General features: G+C 37.3%; 1 protein-coding gene across 5 annotated transcripts in view; it reads left to right on the top strand.

Annotated features, from left to right (window-relative positions):
* The window catches only part of GALNT1 (polypeptide N-acetylgalactosaminyltransferase 1), a 123,468-nt gene that overhangs the window by 44,963 nt on the left and 57,559 nt on the right, over positions 1-20,946 (top strand). For all 5 annotated transcript variants that reach the window (XM_067016022.1, XM_067016020.1, XM_067016021.1 and 2 more), the window contains 2 exons: positions 9,036-9,281; positions 19,593-19,767. In XM_067016022.1, coding sequence (XP_066872123.1) covers positions 9,143-9,281; positions 19,593-19,767 — 314 coding nt within the window. In that variant the 5' untranslated portion in view covers positions 9,036-9,142. The remainder of the gene's footprint in view (positions 1-9,035; positions 9,282-19,592; positions 19,768-20,946) is intronic.

Below are 20,946 nucleotides of genomic sequence, written 5' to 3'. Positions count from 1 at the left end.
TAGACGTAAAGGTTAGGTGCTGTGCATTTATTTTAATAGTACTGTTATTTTGAAAAACACTTTTAGAACTTTCTTTTTAGACTTCTCTTGAATTCCTCTTTTCATCTCCAGCTTCTTTTTTTATGACCTTTATGAATTTGTAATTGGTTTATTTTTTCAGAACAGTAGAATTGTTCTACCATAGACATGTAAGCACTTTTAACTACTAGATTTCTTTTGCAGTGGATGGAATATCATTTTAAGTAATTAAATGGTTGTCATAGCTAAGGAAGGCCAGTGGGTCAGAAGTAGCCAAGGCCCTCCTCAAGTAGTGATAGGTGAGAATACTTGCTTTATTGTGTATCAAAAATTATTATAAAGCTGTAATAATTAAAGACAGCCATGTGGTGTAGGGATAGACAGACCAATGGAACAGAACATAGAACCTCAAAAACCTGGTTTATGACAAAGTTGGCATTGCACACTTCTAGGGAGAGGATGAACTTTTCCATAAATAGTACTGGGACAGTTGGTTATCCACATGGAAGAAGATGACATTGAATCTTTACTTAAACTGGAAAGGTAAAACTTAAAAATTTTTAGACATTAAAACATTATTTTTAATGATCTCTAGATAGAGAAGAGTTTCTTAAGACACAGAAAATGTGAACTATAAAAGGCACCTCTTGGGAATTCCCTGGCAGTCCAATGGACTAAAACTTCAGTAGGTACATTAGAGAAGAGGAAATGGAATGACCAGTAATGTCAGAGATGGTGGGAAAATGCAGATTAAAACTACATTAAGATAACAACTACACACTTACCAGATAGTCAAAAAATAAAATAGTTTGACATCAATAACTGTTGCCAAGGATATAACACATCCAGAGCTCTCATTTTTCTTTCTAATTTGTTGCAAACACCTGGGAAAACAAATTTGCCATATTAGTCATATTGAAAATATGTATACCCTATGACCTAATTCCCCTAGGTATGTACTCTAGATCAGGGTTGGTGTGACAACTCATGAATTAAGAAAGGTTTTTAACATCTTTAAATGGTTAAAAAAATAAAAATAATATTTCATAATTTGTAATATGAAAATTACATGAGATTCAAATTTCAGTGTCCATAAATAAAGTTCTATTGGAATACTGGCACACTTACTTGGTTACATATCACTTTTGGCTGCTTTTGTGATACAACACCAGATTTGAGTGGTTGCAATAGAGATCTTATGTCCCGCAAAACCTAAAATGTTTACAATCTGGCCCTTTGCAGAAGAAGTTTGCTGATCCCTGGCACGTTTGTTCCAGGAAACATGTTCAGGAATATTCATAGCATTACTGCTTGTAATAACAGAAACCTAGAAATAACCACGTGTTTATTAAGGGTAGAAGGGATAAACTGTGGTAAGCCTCATAGTGTATAAATTATATAAGCCAATTGAATATTAGACAGTAGTGAAAATGAACTGACTGCAACTACATGCAACAAGTGGATGGTTCTCAGGAACGTAGTGTTAGAAGAAAAGCAGGTCTCAGATTCTTCCGTTTATAAGCAGTTCAGAAACAGAAAATGTAAACAAGGCATTTTTAAGGATAACAGTGAGGCAAAACTATCAGGAAAAGAAAGAATGTTAAGTTCAGAATAGAGGTGGTCTTTGAGGAGCTAGGGAAGAGATGGTATTGGAGAGGGAACTTTAAAGGTGATGTTCTTATTCTTAAACTGAGTGGTGGATACATGTGTATGTTGTGTTGTGATCCTTTATATCTGTGATTTGTTTTATACCTACTTTTGATACTTGATATGTTTTTGTGATTTGAGGCATTAAAAAGTATCTTTTCAAATAGTGTAGTCTGCCTCATAATGTATAATTGTTTATGACTAGTAGAGGGGAACCTCACCAGTGGACCAGAACCTGTTTAATTTTTACCTGTAGGTCTCCTCTGTCCCCTACCCCCCATCCCCCCCAGTGGCCATCCCAGATGTGTGTTAGGAACCCAATTCAAACTGTCATAAACAGAAAAGGGGATTAATAGAAGGATTCCTGGGTGTTCACAAAAGCCAAAGTAGAGTCAGGGACTCCGTCACCTTTGCCTCTCGTCCTGTGTGCCTCTGGGCTCATCCTCTTGGACTGCAGGTCACCTTTCTCTACATGTTGGGCAGTGTAGCTGACTGCAGTGCTAGATTAGCACAGGCTTCCAGCTCTGTGACTCAGGAAGCGAAGGGGTGAGGTCCTGTGGTTGGCCTGGCCAGGTCATTTGGCTATCCTGTGGCCAGGGGGCTAGGTCTGTTACCAGAAGAAACCCCTGGGGGAGGGTGGGGAGAGCACAAGTCAGAATCATGAGCCAGGAAGCCACCTCGGTTTGTGTCTATTTTATGTCTGTTCTTTAAGTATAAAACAATATATGTCATTTTGACATAGCTTAGTGGATATCAGGGCTATTTTGAAGTGGCCATTAAGACATTTGTTGCCTAAGACAGGATACTCAGTGGTTGGGGTGGAAAGAGAGGTTAGAAATGTCTGTTGAGCGTATTACTGCAATTTTTAAAAATCACAGCATCACCACAAAGGTCTCTCCTGCTACCCCTTTATAGTCACAGCCATTCCATTCTTTTCCCCCTCATAGTGATATTTAAGACATTACAATGTTTGAGTCAAAATAGACATTACAAACTTGCTTTAAAATGACATATCTATGAACTATTCTGAAAGACTGGGAGGGCACTTATCCCACTGGTAATAGTGTTTAACTGGGATGGGGGTTTATAGATGGCTTTGTATCTTTTATTTTACTTCTCTGTGTTTGCCAAGTTCTTTGTATTGAGCATATATTACTTTGTAGCTAGGAAAAATATTCACTTTTAAAGGTATTGCTAGGAGCTAAGTCTGTTTATCACCTTGGAAACTGACATTCCACTTAAGTTACCAAACACAGAATGCTCTAAATTAAAACATTTCAGCCAGTAAATTTTATAGGAGTTATTATCTATTCATAGATTTACTTTTGTTATTGGTATATCTTAGGATCTAAATTTATTTTTTACCATTTGGAAAGCTATTTGTTCCTTTATCAGTTTTCTGCTCTGATTTATAGTAGCACCTTTCCAATTTTCCACACATGTTTAGGTTTGTTTTGGGGTACCACATGGCTGTAGATACTTCTGCTTTATAATAAATCCAGTCCCTAAAGGTTTCATTTGTGTTTTGATTAGAATTAAATTAATTTAGGGAAGAAGTTGCTTGTTTGTTTTCCTGAACATGGTACATCTGTCCATTAGTCAGATGTTCTTTTATGTCCTTCGACAAAGCTCCACAATTTTCTCCATGTCTTGCGCATATTTTGTTAAGTTTATTTCCAGATACCTTAGGGTTTTTATAGCTGCTTTGAATGTGATTTGTTTTCCTTTATATATTCTAATTAGTTATTATCATGAAGAAGCATAATTGATGTTCTGTGTTCACCTTGTATTCAGCAACCTTGATGAAATAATGAATTAGCTCTAATGGTTTATTTATTGATTTCTTTTAGAGTTTCTATATAGAAGGCATGCTATCTGCAGATAATTTTGTCTCTTTTTAATCCCCTAATTCTTATTCCTTTTCTTGTCTTATTGTTTAGACCTCCAGTACAATATCAGATTGAAGTGAGGATGCATAACTTTTCTTATTTACAATGTTACAGAAATGCATTGGGAATCCCATCATTAAATATGTTTGCTATACGTTAAAGAATTTCCTTTCTAGTCCTTGTTTTCTGTTGAAGTTCTCTATTGATGAGTAATGAACTACCTAACTGCCTCAAAACTTAATGGCTTTAAACAATAAACATTTATTATCTCATATTTTCTTTGGGTCAGGAATGCAGGAGTAGCTTAACAAGGTGTTATTGACTCAGGATCTTATATGATGTTGCAGTCAAGATGAAGGCTTGTCTGAGTCTGCTTCCAAAGTGGTTCACTTCCATGCCTCACAAGAGAGTACTCTTTGTTGGCAGGAGGTTTCAGTTTCTCAGCACATGGATCTCTTTATAGGGATGCTTGAGTGTCCTTCTGACATGGTGCTGGCTTTCCCCAGAGTGTGTGATCTGAGAGAGAGCTGGGAAGAACTGAACTTTATGACTAGCCTTGAAATCACACATCATTACTTCCACCATATTCTGTTGGTTAGAAGCAAGTCCCTAAGTCCAGCCCACACTTTGGGAGGGAAATTACACTCCACAAAAATTACTTCATGTATTGATTTTTTTTTAGTCTGTCTGCCCCTACAAAGTTGCACAAGAGCAGGGGCTTCTATCTGTATATCTTTACAGAGATATACAGAGAACCCCACTTGGAGCCTCAAACTGTTGTGTCCTCAGCTGTGGTTAACATCTCTTTGAGGGTATCAGAGGTACCTCGTACTCAGCATGTCCAAAGTCAAACTTATACTTCTTCCCATCTTTTCCTCCTTTCCAAAAATTGGTCCTCTTTTACTGGTCCCTGTTTCTATGACTGGCAACACTCTGCATCCACTTGTATAGGCCAGGAGTTCCTCCTCTTTACCCCCACCTGCCTCATCCTTAAATCCCATTGAGTTTGTCCCTTAATACCTCTTGAATCTGCCCACTTTTATCCAGCTCCAGCTTTGTCGCAATCACAGTTTTCACCTCTTTTGTCTTTGATCCACTGGCCTTTGAGTGTTGGGCTCCTTCCTGCTATAGAATCCTTCCTCAGGGAAGCCTTTTTGACAGTCAGATCTCTTTGACAGATGTGTGTAGTGCTGTGTACCTCCCTCCATAGCAGTTATCACGACTGAAATTTCACGTTTATGTGAGTGTTCGACTAATGCCTGCTTTCCTGAAGCCAACTTTAAACTTTGTAAGGGAAGGAATATTTTGTTCATGTTTGTATTCCTTGCATTTGACACATTCCCTACATTTACTGAATTTGTGTGTTTTGAATGTATGAAATAATAATAAGTGAATGAATAGGTTTCATTATAGTTCTGAGAAATAGAGCAAATAGAATATATAATTAGTAAATAAAATAATCTTGTTTCTCTTTACAGTGTTAGAGGATAAATATCATTTTTTTAAGTCTTTTAGTTTTTCTGGCAGAAATTACAGCTACAAATTAAATGAATAGATCTATTGAAGGTTCTCATATCTCATACCTCTGCCTGGTCAGTACAGTGCAAAATTAGTGATTCTAGGTGTAGGTGCCTGAGAATTCAGTGTTCTTGGGAGAGGGGAGATAAGCACCTTAACGTACTCAGAAGACTGAAGTTTTAGGTCCAAGAGAATGATGCTTCTATTTTCTCCAAAGCTGCTTTTGAGCTGAGACTCTCTTTTTAGGCTTGAAATTTCTGGAGAGCCTTAGCTAGAAGTATATGGAGTAAGAGAAAATAATTATTTAGCCCTAGAAAATACTGATCGACCTTTGGAAGAACTTGGCATATGACACGTAGGATAGAATCAGAAGTTTACTGATATAATTGATCACTGTACTTTGACATTAATTCAGATTTTATACCTTCTAAAATAATTAAGGAGTTAAATGCATTTCACATGGAAGGTTTTAATCTATTGTGGTTGAGACAAAAACTCTGAGCTTTTAATAATTTCCAAGATAAATTCTGGTATGTATTACCTGAAGAAATACACAACAGTTTTTCTCCTAAAATTGGAATTGTTTCTTTGAAGGATCCTCACCTCTCCTGTATTTATCTATGTACAGTAAAATTCACCCTTTTGGGTGTAGTTGTACCAGTTTAGAGAAAATGACCACCGCCACCACAAGCAAGAGATGGAATGTTTTCATTATCACAAACAAGTTCCTTCACGGCCCTTTGAGAGCAGTCCTCTACTTTTCCACAGCCCCTGGCAACCACTGATCTAATTTGTCTCATATAAATGGAATCATACAGTATATAGTATGCAGCCTTTTGTGACTGACCACTTTCACTTAGCATAAAGCTTTTGAGATTCATCAGTATTATTGCATATATATCAAGAATTCTTTTTGATTGCTGGATTTCTGGGTAGTAGTATTTCACTGTTTGGTGTACCACAGTTTGTTTATCCATTCACCAGGTGATGGACATTTGGATTGTTTCCAGATTTTGATGATTATGGTTAAGCTGCTATAAAGATTTGTGTACAAGCCTTTGTGTAGATGTACGTTTTCCTTTCTCTTAAGTAAATAGCTAGGAATGGAATTGCAGATTCTTGTGGGAAGAAACTGCCAAACTGTTTTCCAGAGAGACTGTACCATCGTGCATTCCACTGGCAATGTATTAGAGGTCCAGTTGCAGCAGTTCCTTGATAGTACTTGGTAGTTTTCTTTTTTCTTTTCACTATATATATTGGTGCATAGAGGTGTTTCATTGTGGTCTTAACTTGCAGTTCCCTAATAGCTAATGATGGTGAACATCTTTTCTTGTGCTCTTTTGCCACCTGTATCGCTGTTTTGGTAAAGCAACAGTTCAAACCTTTTGCCCATTGTATTGGATTAGAATTTTTAAAAATTGTATTTGGAGAGTTCTTTATATGGTCTGGATACAAGTAATTATCAGATATGTAATTTGTAAATATTTTCTCCCAATATGTGACTTGTTTTTTATTTTTTTAACTGTCTTTTGAAGAGCAGATTTTAATTATAAAGTTCAACTTATCAATCTTTTTAAATGATTTGTGCATTTTATTGTTACCATGTAAGGAATCTCTACATAACTCAAGGTCTCAAAGATGTTTGCCTCTCCTTTATCCTCCTTTCTCCCTACACCTCCTGCTTTCTCTGTACTGCTCTCCCAAATACACACACACCCACTGCATTTCATCTTCAGTTTTAGAATCTAATTGTGCTGCCTTGGAAAAATTAAATAGGAATGAGTACAGTTATAAAGATTTACATTTAAGTGTTCTGGGCTGTAAGCATTGAAAAAATTAACAATCAGCAGATTTGTGTGTGTGTGTGTGTGTGTGTCAATATAAAAGTATTTAATATTGGTATTTTCTTTTTTTTTTAACATCTTTATTTGAGTATAACTGTTTTACAATAGTGTGTTAGTTTCTCCTTTACAACAAAGTGAATCAGTTATACATATACATATGTTCCCATATCTCTTCCCTCTTGCATCACCCTCCCTCCCACCCTCCCTATCCCACCCCTCTAGGTGGTCACAAAGCACAGAGGTGAACTCTCTGTGCTATGCGGCTGCTTCCCACTAGCTATCTAATTTACATTTGGTAGTGTTTATATGTCCATGCCACTCTCTCACATCGTCACCGCTTACCCTTCCCCCTCCCCATATCCTCAAGTCCATGCTCTAGTAGGTCTGTGTTTTATTCCCGTCCTACCACTAATCTCTTCATGACATTTTTTTTCTTAGATTCCATGTATATGTGTTAGCATACGGTATTTGTTTTTCTCCTTCTGACTTACTTCACTCAATCAGCAGATTTTAGAGAACACAAAACTACATTTGAATCCCGGCTGTTGCACTGGCAGTTAGACTGCTTGCTTTGCCAGTGACCAAAAGAGTTAGCCTTTCATGTAAAGTGGCTTGAAATATATACATGTATAATATGTATCTAGCTTCTCTGGAGAGAACTGTTGTTCCATGACACTGTGCGTTATAATGCTTTCGCTCTTCCCCTCACCCTGGTCACTGCAGATGTCAGTTGTTGCTCACTGCATGTGACAGATATTGAGTAAGTATGATTTTGAGGCAAGAATATGACAGTAGCATCCCTGTTCTCACTGTGCAGTCAGGAAGTGTTGGTTTGATGAAAGGAGGCCAATAGGCAAGAGATCAAAGTCCCCAGAGAGATGAACAGAAATAATGCTTTACATTTATAAGTATTACTTGGTATTTTGGGGTGCTTTTCAGGTTGCTGTTTAGCCACCTGGTGAAATAGGAAAGAACTATTGTATCTTTTTCATAAATACACTCTCTGGCCTGCCCTGGATTGTTCAGCTAGCGACATCTCTACTGCCCACCATGGAACGTGCTACATAAAACTTCCCTTGTAAGAAGCTGCTATGCTGCCCATCAGCCCAGCCCTTCAGAGCATCTGCTCATTGGTTTTCACCTGTGCCAAGTGTGTGTTTCCTCCATCCACTCCCGTGAATGCACTTGGCTCATCTCTCTCCTGATCAGCAGTGACACAGACCTTTGAGCCTCGGTGTCAGCGGCTCGGTGGGATGACTTCTTACCTCTCTGAGGTCCCTCGGACTGCTCCAGAGCTCCCACAGATGAGTGCCGTATGTGCCAGAAGTGTTTCTGGTCTAGCTATCCCAAAGGACAGTTCCTCCAGTCATTTTCTCATGATATTTTAACAGATTGGTGGGGTGGGGGGATGGTGGATAGAAACTAAACATCAGGGAAGTCTGTAAAATTACTGTCAGAGCCAGGACTAGGGCTCAGATCTTTCAATACCCTTTTCTTTTCTGTTATACTCTCCATGAGTCTTGTTTTTGAACGACTGGTGACTAACATTTTTAGAATGGGATTCAGTGGGACAGAGGGAAAAGAATAATTCCAATTAAACTGCTCCAGAAAAGCTACTAGGAGAACTCATATAAATCCTTGGACCCTGGGAACTGAATGTGAGTGGTTAAAATGGACAGGGAATTACTGGTTTCTTAAACTCCTGTGGCAGTTAATGGCTTAGCTTTTGCTTTAGTGTTTAATACAGCAATTGAATAGAAGGCAGTTAAGCCCCATGTGTTTGATGGATATAAGATAGTAGCTCACTGTTTTAATATGAATTTTCCTCATTGTAATGAATCGAGCACCTTTTCACTTGTTTATTGGCTATTCAGGTTTCCTTTGCAAAGTGCTTGTTTCCATCCTTTACCCATTTTTCTATTAGATTGTGTATATTGATTTGTAGGAGTTATTTGCATGTTCTTGTTACTATTTTTATATATTTTACAAGTATTCTTTCAAGTCTGATTTTAAAACTTATTCTCCATAGTAAAATTTCATATTCATATTGAATCAATCCATTGGTTCTTTTTTAGGTTCTGAATTTTTACGTTAATCTTTTTTCTTTTTCTTTCTATAGGTTATGAACGTGATTTCTGATGAAACTGGATTGGAATAATTTTCATGATCTTTGTATATTTATATATATATATATATTTTAAAATTTTGCATTTGACTTAAAGTGCCATGAGAAAATTTGCATATTGCAAGGTGGTCCTAGCCACCTCCTTGATTTGGGTACTCTTGGATATGTTCCTGCTGCTTTACTTCAGTGAATGCAACAAATGTGATGAAAAAAAAGAGAGAGGACTTCCTGCTGGGGATGGTGAGTGACATTTTATAGTAGTGGACCTTTTTTGATATATATGTCACTTGTTTGTACTAACTAATTTGTAAACTATAAAATTTTAACATTTTTAGATTAATAGTAATCCCTGGCTTCCTATATATGATGATCATATTTCCATCAGTTCTCCAGTGGGTTCTTCTAACAGTTAAAATTATTAAAGTATCCTGTATAGAATTTCTAAATTCAACTTGTGTGTTCAGTGTTAAATGTAGTTAATTTTCTGGAAGTTATATTACCAAATACTGTAGGGAATCTCATAGCTGGAACTACCTCAATTGTACAGGAGATTAGTCTAGTGTCATAATGCTAAGTGGAGCGTTAAAATTGCATTATCAAGTATGAGAGAGAGTTCTCCAGCCTTCCCATCTCAGTCCTAAGGGAAGAAGTCATTTTAGGTAGATGTGGTCTGGTGAGTTTGTTTTGTTAATGCTGTAGATAGCTCCAGTTAGCACTTTTAGGGAACGCTTATGGAAAGATCAGGCTATAAAATCTGGGCTGCAGTGAGAACAGTGCAGTATCTGATATGGAAAAGGAAGGAAACACAAATGTGAAGGACCTAGTTTGGAAGACTGACATTTTTGACAGAGGACACCTGAAAAATTCAGTTTTAGACTCTGTGTTTAAACCAAAAAACAAATGCTGCCTTTTATTTTTTTTTTAAACAAAATGAAAATGACTTTGCATTGTGAATCAGTAATTCAGCTATTCTGTGCTCTGAACTCTCTGTGATTAGTTGTAGAATATCTGGCTAAACAGTAATTCTATTTTTAGGAATTATATGTAAATGATTACTGTTTTATTTGAATATGTAGCCACATTTAAATATCTTGCACTTTTATAATGAAAGCACCTGGTCTCTTAAAATTTAGAATCTAAAATTATTTATTTGTATTGGTAAGTATGCCTACTTATTGTAATTTTTACAGATGGGATTGTGTAACCAGTTCTGTTTACTTCATGGGAAATCTGCCTAAAATTAGGCTCAGTTGCTAACACTGGACTTTAGTAATACCTAGGCTAACCCCTGACTTTTTAATTTTCACCTTCCCCATAATTTTTTTGACTATTAATTTGTTGACTTTCCTGGTTTCCTTTATGGCCCTGCTGTTTAGTAAGTTTGTCGGGTGACAAGACACTACCTCCTTAACTGTTGTTAGAGCTATAACTCTGTAAACATTTAAATCAAATCAAAGGTATTGCCATTCACCAGTAAGAAACTAGCATAATTCTTTTCCCAAATGGAACAGATTAACTTTCCCCTCACTCCACCTTAATTCATTGCCATTTATAGTGGGAGCTCATGGTGTTCTGTCTTAAATGCAAAGGCATGAAAAGTAAGAAAGACTGGGACCTCTGTAGTAGGTGAAGACACACTTAGTGAATGTTTTTTAAACTCTGATATGTGCTGTGCAGTGTGCTACGTGATAGTGACATACACTTCAACAATACAAAAAAGCTCCTCCTCCCTTTGGGGAAATCCCAATCCAACAGGAGAGAAAGAATATGGTAAAATAGTGATATGATAGATAGCATACTAGAGATGTGCATGAGAGCAGGGGGAAGGAACACCGTGGGGCATCTGAGAAGGTGCAGCAAGGAAGCGTAATGCTCAAGCTGTAGTATCAGGGTGAACGGGTGTTTGTTAGGTTTGATGGGTGAGGGGAATACCTTCCAGGCAAAGGAGAGAAGCATGTGCAAGATAAGCAAGTGAGAGACAGAGTTAGTTGATGGATAGGAGAATGTGAGGAAAGAGCACGGGAAGAAGCTGGGAGGTTAGTAGAGGCCACATCACAGGAAGCCTTTTATGTCATGCTAAGGGTTTTGGACTGAATCCTGTAGGTGAGGCATGACACTGAAGGATTTTTTTGGCTGCGTCAGGTCTTAGTTGCGGCACACGGGCTGTTTGTTGCGGCGCACGGGCTTCTCTCTGGTTGTGGTGCCCAGGCTCCAAGGCACGTGGGCTCTGTAGTTTGTGGCATGCAGGCTCTCTAGTTGAGGCCTGTGAGCTCAGTAGTTGTGGCGTGCATGCTTAGTTGCCTTGCAGCAGGTGGGATCTTAGTTCCCTGACCAGGGATCGAACCCTTGTCGCCTGCATTGTAAGGCAGATTGTTTACCACTGGACCACCAGGGAAGTCCCATTGAAGGATTTTAAACAGGGAATCAGTAACCTGATGGGATCCAGACTTTCAGAAGGAAGTTTGGTGGTCACGTGGCTGATATATTGGCTTGATGTTTAAAAGCCGAAGTTCCTTTGGTTTTTAAATAAAAATAAAAGACACATTTTTCATTTTCACCAAGAACTTTATTGAACAACATATTCACAGTTTTGTACCACTACCTTCTGCCATTTTTCAGGCAACTTCATAATTCCATCTTCCCAAAACTTTTTATCTTTTTGAGCAAAGAACTGTTTTCAGGTGACTTTTACAGTCTTCCAGGGGATTGAAATTTTTTAAAGACCGAAATAAATGGAAATCTGAAGGTGCAGTGTCTGGTGAAAATGGCAGATGAATCAGAACTTCCCAGCCAAGCTGTAACAGTTTTTGCCTGGTCATCAAAGAAGCATATGGTTTTGCATTAATCCTGATGGAAAATTATGCATTTTTTTTTGACTAATTCTGGACCCTTTTTGTCAAGTGCTGCTTTCAGTTGGTCTAATTGGGAGCACTACTTGTTGGAATTAATCATTTGGTTTCTGGAAGGGGCTCATAATAGAGGACTCCCTTCCAATCCCACCATATACACAACATCACCTTCTTTGTATGAAGACCAGCCTTCAGTGTGATTGGTGGTGGTTCATTCACTTGCCCCACGATCTCTTCCATTCCACATTATTGTACGGTGTCCACTTTTCATCGCCTGTCACAATTTATTTTAAAAACGGAACGTTTCGTTACGTTTCAGCAGAGAATCTCATGTGGAAATATGGTCAAGGTTTTTTTCCACTTAATTTACGTGGAACCCAAACATCAAAGCGATTTACAGAACCAAGCTGGTGCAAATGATTTCAGCGCTTGATTTGGATATTTTGAGTATGTTGGCTGTCTCCCATGTGATATAACATTGATTGTTCTCAAGTAATGTCTCGATTTGATCCTTATCAACTTCAACTGGTCTCCCCTACCTTGGAGCATTGTCCAGCAAAAAAATCCCCAGCACAAAACTTCACAGACCACTTTTGCCATGTTCAGCCACAGCACCTTCTCCATACACTACACAAATATTTTTTTGTGTTTCAATTGCATTTTTACCTTTCTTGTAATAAAAAAGCATAATATGTCGAAAATGTTGCTTTTTTTCTTTCCGTCTTCAATATTAAAATGGCTACACAAAAATTCACAGATTCTCATTTTTTTTCAATGCATGCTGATATGACAGCTGTCAAAATACAATCTAAAAAAAATGTTTCAAATGAAGTTAAAGACAACTAAGCACTACTAGAGCCATCGTATGGGAAAAACCAAACACTTTGGCCAACCCAATACTAGCAGGGAATGAGATGGCAGAGACTGGTTGTGAGGCCGCTGGGAAGGTTTGGAGAAGTTCTTGGGGCCTACACTAAAATGACACTGGAGATGGAGAGGAAATAAAACTTATGATAAGTTTGTAAATAGTGGCGTTTACATAGCATGGGGAGTCACTGAATGTAGGTAATAACGGAAAGTGAAAAGTCTAAGATGACTCTCAGGCTTTCCTCTTTGGATGAATTGATACGAGGTGGGGCCCCCAGAGGCGAAGTGGCTTTGGTGGGAAGGCAGAAGGATGAGTTGCGTTTGGAGCGTTTAACGTTGGGGTGTTGGGAGGGATGTTCTGCAGCAGAGGGTGGCTGGGGTAGAGCACATGGGTGGCAGTGTGGGCTCCAGCAGTGTGTGAATGTTGGAAGAGCAAGTCTGTGTTACAGAGGATCATGGAGGATCAGCAAAGGGAAGTAAGACTTCTGGAAGTCAGAGTAGGGGGAGAAGCCAAGGGGAGTGGGGTCATGGAAATCCAGGAGTGATGTTTGTTCAGAGATTTTACCTGAGATGAAGCAGTGGTTCTGATGTGTTTCCCAACAGGGGGTTTCTTGTGACCCTAGCAAGTGCCATTTCAGTGCCAGTGGATTTGATATTACTGATGTGTAGCTTATCCTTTTAGGAGGCTTCCACACAAAGAGATAGATAGTACAGTAGTTTGAAAGAAAGGAATGGAGCCAAAGTTGGTTTTCTCTGAATGTATGTATTTTTAATGTATGTTGAGGGAGAGGTTTAAAATATAAAGTAATGAAGTAATACTTGAAAGAGCCAATTCTCAGCAGATGAGACAGTGTGATATCAACCATAAGAAAAGGATTATCCTTGAAGAGGATTCTAAGGTTAATACAGTTTTGGAAAACCACTATTAGCATGAGCATCAAGGAAAAGGAGTAGCTTTTATACAATGTACAGAAGTACAAAGTAAAGGAGAAATGGTCTGAAAGTAACAATGTGGAGCTATGAGAGAGCATCGTTACCTCCTGGGAGACGGAGAATGAAAGTTGTTGAGGGTTGTGAGGTTAGTGGGCTCTGGGGAAGAGCCGGATTTAAGTCTGGTAGATGGGGCCCCTGTTGAGATAAGACAATGTATTCATAGAATCTCCTGGGGGCATCAGGGTGTTGAGTGGGACAGGCTGAGAAGGCCCGTGAGCAGCGGAAGGATGAGAGAAGCACTGAGCAGTGAGCCAAGAGGTGAGTTAATAGCTGAAGGGAGAGACTTGGAGAGGCCAGCGGTTCCAGATGGGGCCCTAGAGCATCCATTTTTTCAAACTGTGTTCCATGTAGCCTTAAGGGATTGAAGGGAAAGAGTGAGGAAAAGATTTAGGGAAGGGGGACAATTGATGCTAAGCAAGAACAGTTTGAAAAATCTGCTCTGATGTGAAGTTTCAGTGCAGTGGGCGCTGAGAGGTCTCAAGTAGCATCAGAGGCCTAAGGTCGTTCAGGCTCACAACATACGGCTGCTGAGGAATTGTGGTGCCACTGAAGAGATCTTTCACTAAAATTGTTGGGAGAGGGTTGATAGGTGATGGGACCAAGGATGTGGACCTTCTTAGTGGAATTAGCAAGTACAGTCAGTGACCTAGAGGAATGTAGGTCTCTTTTGATAGAACACATAAGGTCTCCAGGATATTCATTTTCTATGTCATTTGAAAAACCAAATCAAAACAAAAAAGCAAAAAAACAATGAGCAGATACAACACTCCAGAGCAATTGTCTCAGTATTGTAAAGACCTCATTTCTGAACTTCTTTGAACTGCTTTAGAGTGCCAATTTGGTGAAATTTACCAAATTCTGTTCTTTATACTATTGTTTGCAAAAAGGTATCCTATTTATAAGCAGAATGGATTCATTATCCTTATGATAATGCTTATAAGATTATCATTGATATATTTAGTTTTCTAGGATTCTTATATTTGCTTGTTACTTGCCTGTGTCAGGTAACAACAGGCCAGTCTTTGGTGTTTCAGAGGGTTGGTTTTGTTTTGTTTTATTTTATTTTCCTGAGCAGTTCTCTCTCATAGTTTTATTCTTATATTTTATACCCCAGACTATCTGAGAATAGCAAAATTCTTCTGTTGCTAGAGAATTAGATTAGATTTCCTTTAAAAAACAGGGTTAGTGTGGGTTATGTCTTGGGAATATTTTTGCAACTCTTCTGCTTTTTAGAATTAACTCATTCATTCAGTTTATGGATTTGGATGTTGCATAGACTATTCAGTATTTTTACAGATGCAATTTCAAGTAGGAATTAATCCTTTGTGCCAGCACTGTACTTGATTTTCAGATTATTAAAATGGTGATTATTTAAGTTTTCATGGACTTCTGCTAGAATTATTTCAGTTGTCAAACAGTAGGAAAAATTTGAGAACATATTTTATAGAAGAAACTTCTGATGATTAAAAACTTAAAAATATTGTTAGTAAAGGCTTTCAGAAACTATTACAGACTTTTAGTGTGCTTAGAGTTTTATTTGAACACATTACAAATGAATTGAAAATAAAATTGGAATGAGGGTTGAAACTGACAGGTGTTGAGGTAGCAGAGTTATCAATGAATTTTGTTATATGCAATAATATTTTGATGTTAAAAAAATCAGGTAATTTGCTTTGTTTATAGAATACATATTATATACACTAAGAAAGCAAAAACATTTCAGTTATCATTGTAAGCCACATCCCAATCTCAGAGATGTTAAAATATGGGAAAAAATATTTTGGAATAAGTGAAATATAGTGCATAAAAACAGTAAAGATAGTTGTATAATAAGGTAAGAAAATTGTTTGGGAGAAATGATTTTAGCCTTTTATCTTCCCCATCTTCCCCAAATGGGTATCATGTAACTTTATACCTCCTTATTCCACTTCCCTGAGAAAAATACAAATTAGAAATTTGTAAGATTTTAAAAAACACATTCATAGGTATGTCATGTGGTTTGTATATGTGAATCTTATTTGGCAGCATTCAGAGTGAACCTGTAGTTTTTTCGAAAATTAAATTTTCTAAAACATGAAACTTCTTTACATTGTCATGTAAATGAAATTTAACTAAAGTGTATAATAAAATGTTTGTTCTCACATAATACTTTGGAATAACACCGTAGTCACCCCCTTGTCAAAGTTGATTTGATTTTTAGAAATGATCTGCCTATAAAATTTTATGGCAACAAAAGTTTGCTTTTCAGTTCGGGAAATGATAATATCCAAACCCATTTCATTTGCTTTCAAACAAGTTTCACTGAACTCTCTTTTAATTTACATGAAAGACTGGTAAGTAGAATACAAGGAAAGTTAATGCTTACTGTCTTCTTGGTTAGTTGCTTCTTAGTACTGCAAGTGCATTAGTAGTAAAAATATTCACTAGCTAGTTGCATTTTATCCTGGCATCTTTGCCAAAGAAAATTAGTTTACTGGTTGGTGTAATTCTTCAGATATTATAATTTCTAAATTAGAGTATTGTGGTGGATTCTGTAAGTCATGCAGTAGTCATATAACTTTTGATTAATGGTCATTTTAAAAGCTGCTCTGAGATCTCATGTGTATCAGTAAGTTAAAGTATATAATGTGGGTATTATACCAGATATTTAGATTGTTAGTAAGTACCAGGTAACCAAATTTGTAAAATTGCAGCCAGGAGGATTTTATATGTTGTAAAGTTTTGCCCAATTCTTTAAGACCTCAAGGCTAGAGTTTTACTTCACTGTGATGGGGCGGGATTTTAACTTTCTGGTCATACAGTCTCTTAGGCTGTAAGCAATCAAATTTATACTTACTGGTTCTTACAGTAATAATTTCTTGAGTGCTCCTTCATGCTCCCCCAATCCTCATGGAACATTTTCAAACATAAACAAAAGTAGAGAAAAATGGAAAATTGATCTCCCACATACCCATCATCTGGCTTCAACAGTTAACAACTCAAAGCTAGTCTTGTGGCATAGAGACATGGATACCTCTTTCTTTTTGTCCTCCCCAACCCCTGTTTTTGGTTGTTGTTGAAGAAGAAGAAATTGCTTTCTTTGTTTTCTCCAGTTTCCCACAGTCAGGATTTGCATCCCTTTAATGTTTTTTTATCATTTCCTCTGTCCCCTGTATTTCCTGTGAATTGGTAAGTAAGTCCAGAGGCTTGATCAGATTCAGGATCTACCCCACCCTGCCCCCAGCAAAAATATGTTATAGATGGTGTTCTGTATAACTTAATACTCAATTAAAAAACTGAGTAGTGTGAAAATGTTTCCATTTTAACTTTTCTTTAAAGCATCATCTTATGATAAAATAGGGCACAGGTAACTAAAGGATATTTGTAATCAGGGCCACTAGATGTCTCCCACCTACTCTTCAGGTTATCTGTGCCATGCAGATAAAATAACTGTTACCTCTAGAACTCCGCTGCTTTATACTGACCCCTGAATGTCCCAACCCCCAAATCTGTTAATTACTCTTTATTTTCTGAGAGAGGTAAGTAAGAATTGACTCAGAGTTTTATAATTTATGATTTTTAAAGTTTTAAAAGCTTAGATGGGCATTATACTTCTGTACTTACAGTTTTTAATTACACTTGGCATTGAAAATTTTTGTCACTGAGAATTTTTTAATTCTTATGTTTAAAGAGCTTACTTGACAAAAATTAGGTGGGATTTGTATTTAAAAATTGTATTATAAGAGTTTCCTATAATTTATTTCCTAATATTTTAACTTTCTTCCTGGAATCACAGTTCATTCTGAGAATGGGGAAAGTTATTATCCACCATTTTTTTCCTTGATAGTCCTCTAGAATAGATTTTATATTCTAGACAGAGTTTTTGAAGACACAGTGAATAATATTCTGCAGCTCTGGTATTGGTAGGTTGCTTTGTACCTCATCTGAACAGTCATCCTGTAGGTCAGCTTTACCAGCTAGAGCTGTTCTTGGGCAGATGAAGCTTGGCTGAAATGAGCTGGTTTGTCTACTGCCTTGATGTCTTCATTTTTGTCCAGAGACTTTCGGGGATGCCTAAAAAACAAACTGTAGGAGAATAAAACTTGCAGCTTTAAAAATAAACAAGTAATGTACAAAACAGATATTTTCATCCCATTCTTATCCTCACCTCATTTTCTACCCATCCCTCTTAGATGGGAAATTTAACAATTTTTTTTCAAATTTAATATATTCTAGAACATATTTTTCTTGGAACACTTTTCAACATCTCAAAAGCATATAGCAAGGAACAAGATTTGGGAATTGCTGATCAGGAATATTATTCTTTTTACTAATATAGCTGGTCCTTCGTATCCGTGGGTTATACAGAGGCCTGAGCATACCACACCTTTTTATATAAGGGACTTGTGTGTCTGTGGATTTTGATATCCACAGGGCGGGGTGAGGGGGGTGTCTTGGAACCAGTGCCCCATGGATACTGAGGGACAACTGTATATTACGAGATAACATTACTTCTGATTAGAATTATATTTCTTTTTTTCATTAATAAGGTTATTTACTAGATATATTTCAAATATGTAATCTACATATATGGAATACATAATTTTAACACATTCCACTTAGCACTTTAAAAAATGAAGCATTTTTCTAGCCCACAAAGGAAACGTTAATACCTTTCAAAAGGCAGGAAGTTTAAGCCACATGAGGGTAGAGAACATGTCATGTCTTGTCTGCACTGATCCTCAGTGCCTGGCACAGTGGCTGCTATGATGTAGGTGCTCATTAAATATTTATTGTTGGAAGGCTGTATTTTCTCACTTAAGTGCAATAAAATAAAAAAGTTTACAAATGAATGTTTCAACAAATAAAAAGCTCAAAGCATAAAAGAAATTCAAAATAAAAGAAATTCTCAAGAATTATATTTCTTGATGCTCCACCTTGCATATGCTTATTATAATGTCTACTATTGTCAATTCTAGGATTTCATTTTGACTTATTTTGAATAACACTTTTACTCACATATTAATTTAGCATATAGTTATAAAATGTCTATAAAACACTGCTAAATTCCACAGAAGGTACATGAATGAACAAAAAACTCCAGCTAAAAAAGAGATCATAATCTAGCTAGGGGAGGGTGTCATAGGCAGGTTTAGCGATAATAATAAGAGAGAACTATTGATTAGAGACATAGAGCACTGGACAAAATGATATAGTAGTCAAGAGTAGTAAATGATCACTCTAGAGAGATGCAGAGAAGCTGCAGGAAAGAAGCTGTTTTATCTGGGCCTTGAAGGACAAGTGTGAGTTTGGTATTACAGAGGTAGAGGTAGGAAGGAGATGCCAAGGGAGGGGCCAGTGTGAGCAAAGGCACCAATGCAAGAAGACATGAGGCACATGGAGGAAAGTAGTGGGTGCTGTTTGACTGGAGGATGAGGATCTGGGGGGTGGGCGGTGGAGACCCCAGCAAGTGGTGGGTTTGGGAAGTTAGATTAAATTTCCTATTAAAGAGATTGGCCTCTAGGAGACCGTGAGAATAACACAATGAAGGCTATGCTTCATTGGAGATTAAATCTCTAATGATCTTCAAGGGAGATTAATGTGGTAACGATATCAGAGATGGGAGTTCCAAGGCCATGAAGTGATTCAGGTGAGTGGTGCAAAGTGAGGAGGTCTTGAGTCAGGACGAGGCGTGGAAGCGGAGGACAAGGCAGCCCCTAGGCCGTGTCTCGGACTGGGAGAGGATGGGCTCAGAAATGGCCCTGGTTGTTGAGGGCATAGTTTAAACTCAAATGTTATTAAACAGAAACATGAATCAATTGTTATACAATTAATGTTAGTTAAGTTTCCTCCTTATTCTTAGTTCTAGAGCCAGTACAAAAGCCTCATGAAGGTCCTGGAGAAATGGGGAAACCAGTCGTCATTCCTAAAGAGGATCAAGAAAAGATGAAAGAGATGTTTAAAATCAATCAGTTCAATTTAATGGCAAGTGAGATGATTGCACTCAACAGATCTTTACCAGATGTTAGGTTAGAAGGGTAAGTACCTAGTGTGGTCCTAATAGTAGTATTTAATATGAATGAAAAGTATGTTATGAATTCCCAATAAATTGCACTTTAGTGTTGACTATTCTTAAAGTGATTGTTACATCACTAAGTTACTACTTACCCCCCCCACTTAAATAATTAAATGCTGATAAAATAATACCTCAAGTTCTAGTGATCATTTTAGGCTTTGGAAGATAATTGTTTATCTTGATAGATTAGTAGGGATTTTAAACTTCATTATTAACAAAACATTTATATAATTAAGTTTTTTGATTTGAATTTTATTTTATTTTATTTTTATACAGCAGGTTCTTATTAGTTATCTGTTTTATACATATTAGTGTATACATGTCAGTCCCAATCTCCCAATTCATCCCCCCCCCACCCCCCACCCCTCACCCTGCTTTCCCCCTTTGGTGTATATAATTAATTTTTTAATTTTTTACAAGATTCTTTTAAGTTGTGTGTAACTTAAAATGGTGAAGTAGACAGTCATAAGCATACAGATTACTGAATTTTTACATATGTATGTACCTGTCTAACCATCATCCAAATCAAGTTATAGAACATTTCCATCACCCCTGAAAGTTCTCTTGTGTTCCTTTCCAGTCAATACTCCCACCCCCAGGGGCAGCCACTGTTTTGATCTCTAAACATAGATTAGCTTTGTCTTTATTTGAACTGTTTATAAATGGACCCATACTGTTTATATTCTTTGGTGTCTCTGAGATCCATGTTGTTGCATATATCAGAAACTTATTCTTGTCCATTGCAGTGTTGTGGTTTGTTATGTGAATATACCAGGGTTTATTTACATGTTGATAGATATTTGTGTTGTTTTCACTTATTGACTGTTGTGAATAAAGGCTATGGTGACATTTCTGTGCACATTTTAGGAAGACTTAAGCACTCATTTCTATTTGGCATATGTATTGGAGAAAGAAATAGGGTATACACTTAAGTAGCTTTAGCACATGCTGCCAAACATTTTTCCAAGATGGTTGTACCAACTTACACTCCTACCAGCAATATAAGGCCCAGTTGTGCCATATGAAGAAGGTAATACAAGGTATCTGGACTAGAGGACAACAGGCCCAGTTAAAAGCAAGGGAACTGTACAGAGAAAGGTAGATCAAGTGAACATATACATTCTAGCTGTTGAGATACCCT

Source organism: Kogia breviceps, chromosome 15, assembly GCF_026419965.1.
Source record: "Kogia breviceps isolate mKogBre1 chromosome 15, mKogBre1 haplotype 1, whole genome shotgun sequence".
Classification (NCBI taxonomy): Eukaryota; Metazoa; Chordata; class Mammalia; order Artiodactyla; family Physeteridae; genus Kogia; species Kogia breviceps.
This window is presented reverse-complemented; position numbering and strand designations above follow the sequence as displayed.